At 44.3% G+C, this 16,245-nt stretch overlaps 1 protein-coding gene across 1 annotated transcript in view; it reads left to right on the forward strand.

Annotated features, from left to right (window-relative positions):
- The first annotated feature begins 1,267 nt into the window (after positions 1-1,267).
- The window catches only part of SAPCD2 (suppressor APC domain containing 2), a 72,108-nt gene continuing 57,130 nt past the window's right edge, over positions 1,268-16,245 (forward strand). Inside the window, exon 1 of the mRNA XM_086921153.1 lies at positions 1,268-2,044. Within this exon, the coding sequence (XP_086777279.1) occupies positions 1,447-2,044 (598 nt within the window). The 5' untranslated portion in view covers positions 1,268-1,446. The remainder of the gene's footprint in view (positions 2,045-16,245) is intronic.

The following is a 16,245-nucleotide window of genomic DNA, read 5'->3' on the forward strand; positions in this document are numbered from 1 at the left end:
TGTAAAAAAATGAAAAATGAAATGATAATAACTCAATGTTATCATTTTATTTTTTGCCGTTGCTGCGTCTTTGTGGGGTGGAGCTGATCTCAGAGCAGGGGGAGGAGTGGTTTGCGCTCCTTATGTGAGCTTGAGTGATTGGCTGGCCCTCTTGGGCTGGCCAAAGAGTAATACGCACATAGCATGTTCTCCATGCAGGCTGTATTCCAGCTTACATAGAAAATGCTATTATGGTGTCACAGCGCTCAGCAGTGGCGTAGCAAGGTCAGGTGGTACCCGGTGCAGAAAATTTCTTGTCACGTCCGGCTTGACAAATTGGCAAAAATATGTGCTTGTAACACATATTTTTGCCATTTTGTCACCCCCCTCGGTGATGACACCCGGGGCGGCCACACCCACTGAACCTCCCTTCCTACGCCACTGGCGCTCAGACCAATCACAACGCTGTATAGCAGCTTTGTGATTGGCTGCGGGGAGCATGGGAGCCCTGGTGATTTCTGTCTCCCCCAAGAAGCCAGGATGCAGGAGAGGCGGCGGCTGCAGCCTGCTTGCCAGCCGAGAGGTAAGTGATTTTTTTCTTTAACCCAATCCCCCCGCCCCACTGTTGCTTCCGTGTGATATCTGCTCCTCACAGGGTGACCACGTGGAAGGAGACAATATTGTGTGACACATGGTGGCTCTGTGTGAGTTAGCAAGTCTGCTGTTTTGCTGCTAATGCATCTCCTTTTGCCAGCACATACTTGTGCTTCAATTGAAGCCACTAATCATCCACTCTACATTCCATTTGCTGTACTAGTGACGCTCATACAAGTCAAGATAAGTTACCCAACTTAATTTTTAGCCTCCAAGTTCAATTTTCTTCACATTTACATAACATTTTTTTTATTTTCAGCTTTTCGTGTATATATATTTTATTAATCTGCTGGTATCATTTCATTTTTTAACAGTCACTAACCCTAAATTAAGAACCGCTGCGTTTACGCATTAAATGGATATCCCGCCCCTTTAAGAAGCTGTATTCATTGGTAGAAAGTTATCAAGGTGAATTCCAGTCTTTACCGTGTGTCAAAGGCGAGTAAACAGTGTGCTGAACATAGAATATTACGGAACACGCTGCCCTAATTTCGTTTTTAATTTGCAGGTATATACATTCTCGCTTGTTCTTCAGTGAAAATCAAATTTGTGAATGCAGGACTTCAAGCCAATCACGGCGAACGGGGCTGGTGACTCTAACCAATCAGTGGAAGGCATGGTTTTAACCAGTGACGCAACAATCATGTAGCCTAATTCGCAGGATAAACAGAGTTTCATGTGCGAAGAAAGTTGCCCCGGGGTGCAGCTTGGGCATCTTCCTTGGAGCTTCCTGCAGCGGCGCCTCCTCTCCCTCGCCTGCTCCAGGGTCGGGACTCAGGTCGGAAGGGGGCGAGTTCCCTGCCTTGGGGCTCCATGGCCGCTGCTCTGAGCACGGACCCCCGCCGGCCGGTGACCCTGCTGCCGCCGGAGGGCACGGACGGGCTGCCCCGCGCCTTCCTGCAGAGCCTGCGGACCCTCTTCGATATCCTGGACGACGGGCGGCGGGGCGCGGTGCACATCGCGGAGATCGAGTCCCGCTGGCAGGGGGCGGACGCGCTGGAGCTGCCCCGCGGGGTGCTGGAGTGCCTGCGCCGGGCGGCGCCCCCCAGCGGCCTGCTCACCTTCGAGCGCTTCGTGCACGGGCTTCGAAGCTCGCTCCTCTCCCGGGCAGAGCTGGGTCAAGTCCGCGCTTCCAACGCCGGGGGCGGCGATGAGAATAGAGGGAGGCCGGTCCTGCTGCGGGTCAAGCCGGGCAAGGAGAAGCAATGGGGACTCATCCAGCAGCTGTCCGAGGAGCCCAAGGGGGGCGTGAAGAAGCCCCCTCCGCTGGGGGTGCGCTACATGAACGGCGGCTCGGACGTCCTGCACTGGGTGGTAGACAAGCCTCCTAGCCCGCAGGAGCTGGGGCCCCTGCAGCATCGACCCCTCCCGGAGCGAAAGGGAACGCAGTGGAACCAGAACGGAGCCACAGGTAATTACAGAGACCCTTGCATGAGCCTCAAGCACAGTGTTGTTTTCACCGCCCCCTCCACACATCATTCTTATATTTATAACCCATGTAGTAACAATGTACATTTCGACCCCCGCACACACATTCACACAGGTCTACTGTTTCATTCTTGTTTTCGGAGGATGTTACGGCTTTACAATGTGTCAGTCTTCACTTTAAAACAAGTGCATGTTTCCTCTGCTTTATCGTGAAATGAGTGGTCCCTCTGTGCAGTGCATGTAGAAGACCACCCATACCGGGAGCTCTTGGCTGCCCCCCTGTGTCGAGTGGACAGTCCCCTTCTCAAGACTTGGAATTCAACTTGGTGCTTGATGGACAGTTTCCCCCTGTTGGGTGTACAACTGCATGTACTCTAGATCTTATAGTTGCGCCTAACTGACAATAAGGGTTTCACAGCGCTCCATAGGAGGAAAGGCTACACTCCTTCATAACTATACACGGTGGGCCCAACAAAGCCAAATACACAGGACCAAGAGCCCATTACAGAGAAAAGTATGGTTTAGAACTGGGCTAGCCACCTTACGAGGTTTTAGGGTAATTGTATTATAATATTTTCCTGTACTTCCAAGCCTATGACCGCCAATTTGGGCTATCCTTCTCAATCCAAATAACTGATTAATCCACCACTCAAATCACTTTCGGTGTAGTCTGCTACTCGCCGAAAAAGCTCTTCGACGCCTCATATGGGGTAGTAAGCGCTATATAAATGCAATTACGATACAATACCAGTCACTTTTACAGGCTTGGAAATGTGTTTGGAACTAGAAAGATCTTGGAGTAAACTAAGTAGCCCCTTGTTGAGAATCTGGATGATGCTGAAAACACAAAAGCTTATGGTGATTTTTGATTGATATAGTCACTGAGCAAGTGGTCACTCAGAGTGCCATTGATTGGCATGGACTTGAAGCCTTTCTTTTGTGGTCTGCTAGGGGTGTGCATAGGGCTGGTGGGAAGTGTACAGGATGAAGCCTGGGAAAGGTTGTAGGACTCCGAAGTAAGAAGGGGTGGGGGCCTACTTTGGGAACTAGATGCTTCTGTTGACTCTAATACAGCCAGGCTGAGTGGGGCATAAGTGGCAGCTCTGAGTGGTAGGATCCTATGGGTACTTAGACCTCTCCTTGCTGGAAGTAGGGACATCCTTCAGGCACTGAGGCATCCCCCCCTCGGTCTGCACTTTCGATGCATCAGTTTATCATCTGAGCTTTGAGTTTCAGAGACATCTACAGCAAGGCCCTTAATGGATGTGGAAAGGTGCCACACATCTAACACGCTTTCTCCCTTCCCTAGTTTCTCTGAGGAGCAGCATTCTAGTTTGGCTGTCAGGGATGCCCTGTGTTTGACATGTCTCAGTTCTTACTTGGCCTGCGTGGGTTTGGGGTCGAATTGTTGCAGGCAGATCCAGTCTGCATCAGCTTTGCTTTATGGAGACCTTGATCGGAGATTGTTTACTGGGACATGGCCTTGGCTCTCCGGAGAGGGAAGAAGGCCTCTGCCTTTTGAGCAGTGCTTTCCGAAGTATGCTTAGTATGGGGTGAGTATGGAGGTAGCGGGAGAACTGCTGAGAAGTTCCACCTGAAAGGGATGCTTGTAGCTGCTGTAATGGGTGTGGAGCGGCACCTCTGTGCAGCGCCTGTAACTTGCATTCCTTGCTAGGGTGTGTGCAAGTTGTAGGTTGAAGACTGTAAGGTCGGTTTTTGTATTTTGTAACCCCATTCCCTATTCACTTTATCTGTCGACACTGGATAGTCTGCATGTATTGGATACAGTGTGTTAAACGCAGGCCTGTGGCTGTGACAGCAAGCGGTAGGCGAATTTGAGCGTTTCTAAATTCAATTGAGACTAGGTATCATCCATACTCCATTCTGCCTGATGCACTTTCACTGCCCGCACAAGTCAATCTGAAGATACTGACTTATTTTAACCCCCCACTTTCAAGTTCCTTTACATTAACAGAACGTTTTAAAATTTTAAATCATACACTTAGCTTCTTTATTTAAACACACTTTATTAATCTGTTAATATTATTATCTGAGTTGGATTCGCAGCCCCCAGGTTAAGAACCACTTTTCTAGGGTGATGTTGACAACCATTTCTTTTCATTAGGACAAGGGATGCCTACTTTGTATTATGGATATCAAACAATGGGTTCACTCCGGAGTGAATCTATTGTTTGATATGTTTATTCTACCTGGTTTCAAGAGTTATAGGGTTACCCTATTTGTTGTTACTCCTTTTGTAATATTTACACAGGCGAGTCTCACAATGTAAAGATATCAGGGTGTTTATATATTTGTACATCACATTTTAATGGCACAGGTGGTATTGGTAGGTTCAGTGATAGGTTGACCTACTGAGTGGGATATTCTTCTGCTGATTGTATCTACTAAAACATTATCTCAACACGTGTGAGGGTGTATACTTAATTGTGTGGTGTGACTTGTGCTAGCTTTATTTCTTCTTGCTATTGTGCAGTCCTCATATCTTGGTGTTTTTGCTCTCAATTCAAGCAGGCTTGCCCCCTGGATTGCTGACATCAACAGGCTTCAAGCAATTGTAAAAATGTTACCAGACCTGCAGGTCTAGTGACTTGAATATTCTACTCAACTTAACTGTAACATGCTTGACCCATAAACCAGACTAATTGTGTGATCCTAGACCAATATTTTATTTCACCAAGTATACATGTTCTTCATTAGCAAATATGAGAGAACCTTCAAACTTGTGTGTTTTAGCATGCCTTCTGTACAAACATTTTTTGTTTGGTTTGATAGACCGAACTTATGCTTCCATTGTACTAAAACATAGCCTATACATAGGGTATGCATATGCTGTGGGGTTTTAGGTTTAAACCTATAATAACTGATAAACCCCACTGAAAGAGACATAGCCCTCACCAGTGAAAACATATAAACCCTGAAAAAACTCCTGCACAACCACAAACTAAATGCCATTCAAACAAATGAAACCGAGAGTGAACAAGTAATTTTTTACATCCTGAGTTGGCCAATACAATGTCACTTTGTTATACATTCTAGCAGTAAGAAAGACTGGGCTAACATTATTCTGCTTGAGTTTTGTTGTTTAGGGATGCCACTAAAATATTGTTTATTCTTTCTTTTGCTTTTTGAAGTGTCTTTGGTCTAAAGATGCAGGGTTTAGAAGTCTTGTTTAATTATTTTAGAAACTAAAGAATCTTGAAATATCAAAATCATATTTGATATTTTGGCTGCGTTTGATTCTTTCACTGATAGGTAAGATGGCTGGTTTCATAAGAATCTTTCCTAATATGTATCATCAAATGTACCCACAGAGAACGGGTAAAAACCCTTAATACATCAGCCCACAGTTTCTAGTGGGTCAGTATTGATAGTAGGTGAATTGCCAACACATCAGACTTTAAACATTCAATGCAAGGTATAGTGATGTATGAGAAATGGCTTGCAATGATGCATAGAAATGTCCCTTCACCACCAATGGCATTTGAAGTCAATGAAATCTCACTGTGGTACTCCTGTACAAGTTCTAGATCCTTTCAGTTAATGGGAATTTCCTCCGTAGTTTCAAAAGTGCTGCTTCATTTTTGACCGCTTCAATAACTCTAAGGGCATAAGCCCCCAGCTCAATGCAAATGTTGCAGAACCTGCCTTGAGAATCACAATCTTAAAGTGCACCAGTATTGGCATGGAAAGCTGTGTCAGTGGCCAGAGTTATCAACTTGAGTATTGGCTGTTTTGGCGTTGCCCGTCTCCAGTGCTAATGTTGAGAGGGCCTTTTCACAGAAGTTTACATGGGAAGGATAGAACGAGCGTACATGACCAATGACTCACTGAAGAAGTATCGTATGGTGTACTACGATAAGTTTAATTTGCAAAAATCTATTTGGACTTCATATACACTATACATACTCTGTCTATATACCATGTTCCATCAGTGCAGAAAGCAAGCAATAATAAAATCAAAAAGTTCCATAAACGCTGGAAAAACACTTTTTCTGTTTTTTAGTGGCACGAAAATGTGTAACCACTGAAAACTGTTTTTTTAAGGTATTGAAATCACTTAACACAAAAAAAAACCCACCAGAATTGACCAAAAATAGAAACTAAAAACCTGAAACTGGACTTGCCTCTTAGTTCACTAATAGTATTGTCATCAGGACAAGGGACAGAAATGTTTCTCTGTTCATGTTCAGAAACTCCCACTTTGAATAAATATACTACTAATACATGTTTCGAGGGCACACTATCACTTACAGACTGCCCATTTCCATTGAAATGGCCACAAACTTTTCACTGACATACAGTGTTGCTTATAAAACTATATATAGCGTACAAACAATAATATGTGGAAATCTGGTTTCGCAAATATTTTTCGTCTGCACATCACCAAGTATAGTTTACTGATTTGCTTTGATACTAATAACGGCTTGTTTGCCATCACACTTCAGCATTACAAAAAAGTGCTTTTCTAACTGCTGAAATACAATCTGAAATACTTCTGCAGTTCATTTGCAAGCCATTTAAATGTTGTTAGAAAACAACCGACAGCCTTTCGTGTCGCACTGTCTGTACCCTAGCACAGTTGTCTGAGAGTGCACTTTACTTTTTTCCTCTGACAGCAAACTTAAAGGTTTTGTAAGCATCAATCTCCAGGATATAATATGCAGCCATTTATTTGTATGACATAAGTTGACATTTGGCCTCTGTATTTGGGACAAGATAAAAACAAGATTTAAAGGCATCTTTATTGCTCGTTCACTTCCTGAATGAACAGAAAACCTTTTATGTTCCAGCTCTCTCACCAGACTGGGCTAGTAGGCCCTAAAAGTAGCTCGCCCTGATAGAATCTGACTCGCCAATGAGAGTGAGTAGATTTCTGGAGGCTTGCTCTAGCATTAGGTTACTGTGAAAACCTTTTGCAGTCTTTGTGGCTACTCTTGTGACTTACTACCAAGCTGCAGAAGTACAGTGTGTTCAGTGATGCATATGGTGCCAATGGTCTTGTCAATGGGGGAGTGGGTGTTCATGTCTTCGCATGCTTTAATGGCACTCTTGCTGATGTTGAATTTGGGTACATGTGCCTTTTTAGGTCGAGCCTGCGACAGTGCATGTACTCTCGCTTGCAAAATGTATTGTTTACAGTAAAGGGCTTGGAGTCTGCCCGTTGCTTACCATTTGTTGCCTTCGGTGTCACTCTTTGCTGCCTCCTAATTGACCAGCACATTCCAAGCGTCACTCTAGTTTCTCTCTGTAAAGCATGGACCAATCACAGATTGATTAACTTAATCAGTGCCCTTCCGCTGCCTGCACTATGACTGAGGTACTATTTCTTCTTTCCCCTCTCGCCCATCCCTTCTCTGTGTTGCTGCCCCAGTCTGTTTTCAGTGGCAACTCCCCTTGTACAGTGCACAGACCCTGTACTAAGATTGCAATACTACAGGCTGTGTTTAAAATGGCTGTTCTAGGCATGGCACACAACACCCTAGGGCTGTCATTGTTTAAATGATGTGTACACTCAGAATCGCATGTTTAAGTAGTCTGCCCCGGATACGGAGCACTCTGTATAATGTTTTTCTCTACAGCCTACATCTCCCAACTGCTTGCTGGCTCAGAAAGCCTCTTCCCACTGTACTCCTAAAACCCTGCATGAAAAATTGTCCTTGACATACTTTCTTCATTTAGTGACCCGCTTCCCGCCTTCTATCCTCTGCACACAGTCTTCTACTTTTGAGCATAGCTTCCTCTCAGTCTGATGCCTGCCTGCCTCAATCATTCTTATTGTAATTCTTCATTGGCTGATACCTCATTTCAAAGATCACAATCTCTATTCTTTAAAACACTATCCCTGTAATCTGACATTGCCTCTCTCTGCCAGCCTATAAATCTGACCACCCATTCACCGGACACCACATAACCCCACTACTGATCACACCTAATTGCGGGTTTCTAACACGCTAGAATCGACTCCCGAAAGAGTATCTCTGCCTACGTGGCATTGATACAGAACAATGTAATTTAAATAAATGCATGTCATTTTTTGTCTTGAGAGCTCATGACTATTTGCAAAAACCATTAGATTAGCCACTAACTTTGGGTTTCGGATGTAGCATGCTACTCGCCGTAAAGCACTTCAAGGATAGTAAGTGCTATATAAATCCAGTTACAATCTAGTTTGGGTATTAGAAATGTCCATGCTTAACAGACCTGTTCAGACTAATCTTCTTTTCACTTGATGTTTCGTGTTTGCAAAGGGTTCTGAAAGAAAGGCTTTCCTGGGGCTAATTTTGAGACCGACAGATCCTTTGCAGAGTACTTACCTGTAACATTTTGACACATTTTTGAGACAGTTTGACTGTTTTTACTCATGGCTTTTATACTGAACATTAGCCTTTTGGTGGTAATCCCATGTCTAAGAACCTTTACAGCGTGGGTGCAGACAGCGTTTGAGGACTGGGGCTTTGCTGGCAGGAAGATACCTGGGGCTGTTTTGCTATTTCTGTGAAGACCAATACTCCGTTGGGCCTCCGCGATGTAACGCAGCCTGTCGTGGATCCCAGACAAGTGTCATCCACATCTCCTTCCTGGTGTATTGTTTTCAGAATGTGTAAATGCGTTTATGGCCTCAGGATGACACAAGAGCCGAGGGTGGGGTCCTCTTTGATGTAAACTGGTTTTACTAGAGTGTAGTGCACTTCATTGGTCTTGGCATAGTCTTGTTTACTGTGAAAACATAGTACCGTGCCTACGCCTTGGAATGCGTGACTGTGCTGTGCTTCTGCACCTTTTACAAGGAAAGACCTATCGTTTACTGGGTTCTGTGATGGCTGCATTTTCCTTCAATGTGGATGTCCGCATGTCTCTGTCCGAACCGGCATCCTGTAGATGCATCTCGCACTATAGATATGTGCTCTTTATTTCATAGAGTGGTATACATTGCCTTGCTACTGCTACAGCGTAATAGCAACAAAGGGTTTGGCCCTAGGCGGCTGGACGGGGCCGTTATAAACTAAGAGAAAAGGTGTCCTAACTGTCACATTCAAATGCCGCTAAAGCAATTTTAACAGACTAAAGGCCATCAATTCAATTGATATAGGCTTGAAGCATTTGCTACTTCGTTCGTTCTACTTTACTTCACATATGTCAGGTAAGTAGTAATGTTTTTTGAATGGTCTCACTACTGGGTCTAATGTTTCTTTTCCCCGTGGGTAGCAGCTTCTTAAATTGGTTACAGAATGTGGATGGTAAAGGATGTCCATGTAGCTGCTCCTTTTGTGAACTAAGACTTGTGATATAATGTTTAGCTAATCGTTGTTATGAATCACTCCATGTTTTGTTTGTTACATCACATTACCTCATCACAAAATCTTTTTTGTTTATTTGTTGCCTTAACCCCTTCCATGCTCATGACGGAACGGTTCCGTCATGAGCATACGGTGGCCTTTGCTTATGACGGAACCGTTCCGTCATGGTTCCATAGGCCCAATGGAACGTTCAGCACCGGGGGAAAATCCGCGCAGCACAGAAGGGGTTAATATGTATAATTTGTTCTTGACTAAAACTTATCCGCACTTACCTGACCTATGATTATTTGTGGAGTAAAGTGCAAAGAACGAAATAGCAAATAAATGCTTCAAGTCTATATCAAGTAAATTGATGGCCTTTAGTCTGTTAAATTGGTTTACCAGCATTTAAATGTGACGGCTAGGACACCTTTTCTCTTAGTTTGCTGCTGCTACAGAGCACTAAGGTTGCATCAGAAAAAGAACCCTTGGCAAAAGGTGATCAGAGGGCAGGTGCTATTCTGACCCTCTTCAGCACAACTCCCTTAGGGGGTCAAGTTCAAATATGGATGAGTTGGGAAGTTTTGTGTTTTTAGATTATTCTTGATGTGCACGTGCTTTGGATCTGACCTCCGCTTTGGATTACGGACTTTCCACAGCCATGGGCCCTGGAGGCTTGTCTTCCTATTTCAGCCATTTGAAGACTCTTAGAGTGACTAGGTGTGCAGCAGTTAATTGAAAGGTCCTAGTTTCTGTAGGTATACACTGTTGCCCCAGTGGGTTTGTGTCCAGTGTAGAGCACCTTTCTTAGGTCCTTGCCTTTTCTTGACGTCAATGGCACAGTTTCTGCACAAAGACACACAAATGATGGACGGAATGTGGAACAAATCAAACATTCACCCCCAGTCGAGAGCTGGGTTAAATCCATCGTTCCTTTGCTCACCATGCCACCCCAGTTTAGACCCAGAAACTAGGGTGGCATGGTGAGCAGCAAAAAAAACAATTGGTTTAACCCAGACCTCTTGACTGGGGTGAATGTTTGATTTGTTCCACATTACGCCCATCATTTGAGTATCTTTTGCTTTCTCGCCCTTAGTGTGCCGGGTATGCCCAGGCGTGGGCCTTGGGCTCACTGTGCCACTGGATTCAAGCTATTCTGGCTGATGAGGAGTGATACCCCAAAACCGGTCCTAGGATGCTTGTTTCTGGTTCAGGGAGGACCTGGCTTGCCAGTTTGGGGTCTTGACCCTGCCCCATGAGGAGCAGGGTCTAGACTGGTTTGCATATGGCTGTGTCTAAACAGGGGTGGCATGGTGAGCAAAATAACAATTTATTTAACCCAGCTTTCTTGACTGGGGGTTATGTTTCATTAGTTCCACATTCCGTCCATCATTTGCGTCTTTTGCACTTTCAGACCAGGCTTCTGTCAGCCGACCAAAGTTTCAACACATTCTGCAAGCCCATTTTTGGAACCGTCGCAGGCTATCAATAAGGTTACTTTGGGGCTCTGAGTAAATAATGCTGAAATATTCTAAGCTATCATAAAAATGACCCTCCTCTGCTGAACTCGGTCTGTGGTCCTTTGGGAGGAGGGGTAGAAGTTTCTGGAGCTGGTAAAGTTAAAGTTGATTCACTTAGCCAGCGCATTAATTTGTAGAACAAAAGAGAACTTGGAGTGACAAATGGATTTCCAGTTCCTTATGTCAATATGGTACAGGGAGACCAACCTCGTTTGGGGTAGGTGAAAGGTAATTGGCAAGCACTAAAATCTTGCAACAACTTAGTTCCAGTTGACTTATTCTTCGTGAACACAGGCCCGATGCTCTTGAGTCAATATGACTAGCCTGCAGAGATGCTGGGTCATGTAGTGGCAGCTTGAGGTCTTATGGGAACGAGCCTTTTTATGGTTTAAGGCTTTGGGATATTATGGTGGGATTCAGTGCCACTCCCCTTCTCCATTTCCACTCTTCCCTTAACCCCTGGACAGCTACCAACCCATCAGAATATTCCTAGTAGTAAACTGTTTACTTGCCAGAGCATCTTGTGAAGCTTTTGGGATCCCTCAGTGTGGTAGGTGAAGCCTAGAGCATCAATGATCAATAAAAATGCTACTTCCTTGCTCTGAGGTATCGATCCCTGGACACCTTCGAGATCAACACCCTTCTGAAGAAACCCAAGACGGACCCCAAGGACCTCAAGAACTTCGGCCCATCTCCCTGCCCCAGTTCCCGGCGAAAGTAACAGAGAAGATCGTCTACAAACAGCTAACCCGCTACCTTGAAGACAACAGTATCCTGGACCCCTCCCAATCTGGCTTTCGCAGCAACCACAGCACCAAGACCGCCCTCATCGCCGCCACTGACGACATGAGGACCCTGATGGACAAAGGAGAGACAGCCGCCCTCCTCCTACTGGACCTTTCAGCAGCCTTTGACACAGCCTGCCACCGCACCCTATCAACACGCCTCCAGGACGCCGGCATTCAAGAGAAGGCCCTGGCCTAGACCACATCCTTTCTCTCCGGAAGAACCTAGAGCGTCCGCCTCCCACCTTTCTGCTCAAACACTACTGAGATCATCTGCGGCGTTCCACAGGGATCCTCCCTCAGCCCAACACTGTTCAATATCTACATGGCTCCTCTCGCCCACGTCGCACAGCAACATAATCTCAACATCCTCTCCTACGCCGACGACACCCAACTGATCATTTCCCTCACCGAAGACCCCCACACCGCCAAAGCTAACCTCCACGGAGGAATGAGGGCCGTAGCCGACTGGATGAGGGACAGCAGACTGAAGCTGAACTCGGACAAGACGGAGGTCCTCATCCTCTTATATGCCCCATTGGCCTGGGACGACTCCTGGTGGTCCACCTCACTAGGCACAGCCCCGGAACCCACGGACCGCACACGCAACCTGGGGGTCCTCCTCGACTCCACCCTGTCCATGACCAGGCAAGTCAACGCCTTATCCGCGTCCTGCTTCATCATCCTCCGCAGAATCTTCAAATGGATCTCTATCGACACGAGAGACCGTCACCCAGGCCCTCGTCACCAGCTGAATCGACTACGGGAACGCCCTCTACTCAGGAACCACTAACAAGCTCCTGAAACGACTACGAGTCCAGAATGCCTCAGCTCGATTGATCCTCGTCATTCCCCATCGCAGCCACATCACACCCCACCTGAGAGGCCTGCACTGGCTCCCCGTCAACAAGAGGATCACCTTCAAGCTCCTCATCCACGCACACAAAGCACTCCACAACACAAGAGGTTGTGTAGCACCGGCCATACTTCGAACAAGTGATCTGAAGGTCTTTGTCAAGGCTCTCAGTCCATTAATTCTACTGACTTCACGCTCATCCTTTCGTTCTCCTGAAAGAAGAAGCCTTGATGCAGAAGCCCATCTTACTTTAGTAAAACAAACTATACAAGTTTAATACTGGAATTATCTCAGCCAGTTGTAATTATAGCCAGTGGTAATTACTCTTGCTATATTCCAATCCATCATTTTTTCCATATTATGCCATTTGGACTGAGATCCGTCCAATTCCAGTAGGAACAGTCCATCCCAAAATGCCGAATGCTTCCTCTCTAGACAGGAACAAAAGCAACAAGTTATTGATCACTTTCATAGAGCTATTAGTGAAGAGGCACAGTTGTAGTAATGCATCTGTGATTTTAAGTCGGCGCTGAGAAACTATTCATGAAGTCATAGGCAAGATACTAGTCTAGCGGGGACCTAGTGAAAGTGCAAGGACAAAGTTCTTAATTTGTTTCCTTTGCTTATCTTACGCGAACTTTTTTTCTCAGGCTTGTTTTTTATTTTCTGTTTGGGGCGGGTAAGATCTACACTTTATGCACCTCTAAACATTAATTCGCTGTTCGTGGTCCATCTTACAGTTATACTGTCTTTTTTTTAATAATATGGGCTTTAGTTGCACTTTTACCCCCTTAAAGTCATTGTTCTTATTATGTGGCTTCCAAAGCATTTATCAGCATGGTGCCCTTCACAAGTCCTTACAAAATGGTGCATCCCGCTGACTATCTCTGCAATCGGAAACCTTATTGGCACAATCGTGGATATGCAATTTCCAGCTTAATGATTGGTTGAGCTAAATGCAACGTCCTCTATAATCTTTTGGCGTATCTGGGAACTCTAGGTAACTTTCACTACAACACAAACCCTTCTCCTTTTTAACGTACATTTTTTTTAATGGTGTAGTGCACCTTTTAGCATTGCATAAGTCAGCTAAATTCATGCCCCCCCCCCCCCGCCCCAGCATTTGAATGTGCCCCAAGATTTTGTAATCTGTTCACTTCAGGACTACATTTTCTGGGTTGGGCCATATCGTGTTCTGTAAAAACTATCCATGCTAACACAACCACTTATTTATACCTCTTAAACATGGAAATATCAGGATCCAGGTTGCCTTTAGACCAGCTAGCTCCTGGTGCCCCCATAAGTCCCCTAACCTTACCAAGAACCAAATAGTTTTTGGCAACCCATAATCCTTCATGGATTGTGAAAACCATGCAGTACTTTTAGCTCAGTCAATCGTGTTCACTCAGTCTCACAGAGATACATAGAATAAACAATGGGGATGTTTTTCAATAAGGAGTTATTGAACCAGGGTCATTGTAGTATAAAATACATTTGCTGCGACAATCATGAGACCGAAACAAATGTATACGATTACAAGCACCAACAGAGTAAATAAAAGGTAGAATTCTACTATGGTGCTAAAACGGTGAATATATGCAGGCATGCAGATACATTCTCCTACGATGCAAACCCTACTTAAGTATACCTAACATGAATGTGTGTTAAGCCAAGAATCCCCTAGGAAAGAGCCAACCCCAGTACCTGATGGGAGAGAACGAAGGGCACCGTCTTGGTTTCGAGTTTGACACCTTGCAAGAGATGTCAGACCACTGCATGCTTGAGCTTCTGCATGCAGGGACCTATGCGTCTTGTGTCAGCGTGAAATATTCTCCTCTGCCTATCTAGTGTTGGTATGGTTCTTTTATATCCTAAAGTTAGCCTTGGTGTTCCTTACACGATGAATATGTTGTGAATACCATTATGTAAATGAACCTAAATCCATACCTGCAATGATGCAACATAGTTCTTTCACCCTAGGATGAAGAGGACAATGACGTCTTTACAGAGTATGTTAGTCCTGTTATGTATGTCACATGCAGGGACTTTTCTAAAAATCCTCATGCATAATAAACGAGGCTAGTTTGGAGGAAACCGATCGACATTTATTCTGCACATAACAGGATGAAAAGGTCCATTCTAGAACCATTATGCAGTGCAAGTTAGGACAAATGTAGGTAAACGGTCATGTAGCTACCTAGACTTAGATTGGGGTCCATTAGGGTACATAACAGTACTTTTTTCAATTTTTGTTTTCATCTTTTCCTTGGGAATGTTTCAATAAAACATAACCGTTCCACTTGGAATGTTTCATGTCACAGCTGAATAGGTCTGTATTGAATGAGTTCTTCGTTTCAGGTCAGTGATTCTGGAGACAACCCATTTCAACAAATCAGATCCTGAAGAAGTTGGCAGCACAGGACAGTGAAACGTGTTGATCTCCACTTAAATAAGTTCTTAAGTTCCATATGTGTTGATGTCCTGAGAGCCGTAGTAGAATAAAGCTAAGGATTGCTCCTGCAACACATTTTAATCCAGTACCAATGCTATTGTTCTAAAATAAATGAAGATCCTCATACTATAAGTGTGAGTCCTCTATCAGGTGGAATATTTGTCCATGGACAGGTTGCTTCATAAATCTACTCTTCCTGTTACAAAATCCTTTTGTCCCTTTTGTTCCATGTAATGCCACAACGAATTATGGCAGCAATCTCATTATATAAGAGCTCATAAATAGCCTCTCTGATTATGCCAGGGCTGCATCCATAGTAGGGTTTGAATACTATCAATTCCCTTATTTTGCCACTTTTCCGCAGCTCTACATACTGGGGCTGAAGGTAATGGTAAGCAACAGTTCCAAGGTTGGAATACTCTTTTGAGTCTGTGCAAACCTACTAACTTACATGTTTTTAAGGGTTTTCACCAACTCTTCTCTAATCTTTTCCCATTCTGAGAAAGGTTGGAAATTTACTCATAACAATGGCAGACATAAAACTTCTTCCAGGGTTGGGGAAAAAGTGGTTGGAGAGAAAGTGAGCTTGCAAAGACTCGGAGTTTCGCATGAGCAAATCGAAACCTGCATATTTGCTTATGCTAAAATGCAGTTCACAAATATTTTCTAGGAGTTTGTATTTCTTGAACTACTTCTGTAAAGTCTTGTGAATTTACGTAAGCTGTATTTCTGCACAGTGCAAGGACATGGGTGTACTTTTGAGACTTTATTTAATAATTGGGCCCCTAATTAGGTCGGTCATTAACCATGACCTTTTGTGTTCATAAAAATTCTGTCTCTCTCTATCGGCTAGCTTCACTGTGAGTGACAACATTCTGTTCTTTCACAAGGAGCACATTGACACAGTAATTTTGTTCAGGGAAAGGAACTACTGTGGCAATGTGTGGTTTTTTAGACCAATTTTTTTTGCCTATGTTTGTTATGATGGTGAGGGCCCGCCAGCTCCAGACCAATAAGGTGTTACAAAAACCATGCCAAATAAGTCACGCATTGACAAAACCAAAAGTCTGACTATCAATTTCAGACCTACTGGCTTTACCAGTGCTTATATATCTTTGTTTCCCATAATCCTATTAAAACTAGTTAGACTGATTATCCATTATTAATATTTTTGGGACATACTAGCACAGATTAACACATTTTACTAAATGATGCTACAAAGAAGTGATACCTAAAATTTTACAGTAGTTTAGCAAAATATTTTTGCATTTTT

Source organism: Lissotriton vulgaris, chromosome 5 (assembly GCF_964263255.1).
Source record: "Lissotriton vulgaris chromosome 5, aLisVul1.2, whole genome shotgun sequence".
Classification (NCBI taxonomy): domain Eukaryota; kingdom Metazoa; phylum Chordata; class Amphibia; order Caudata; family Salamandridae; genus Lissotriton; species Lissotriton vulgaris.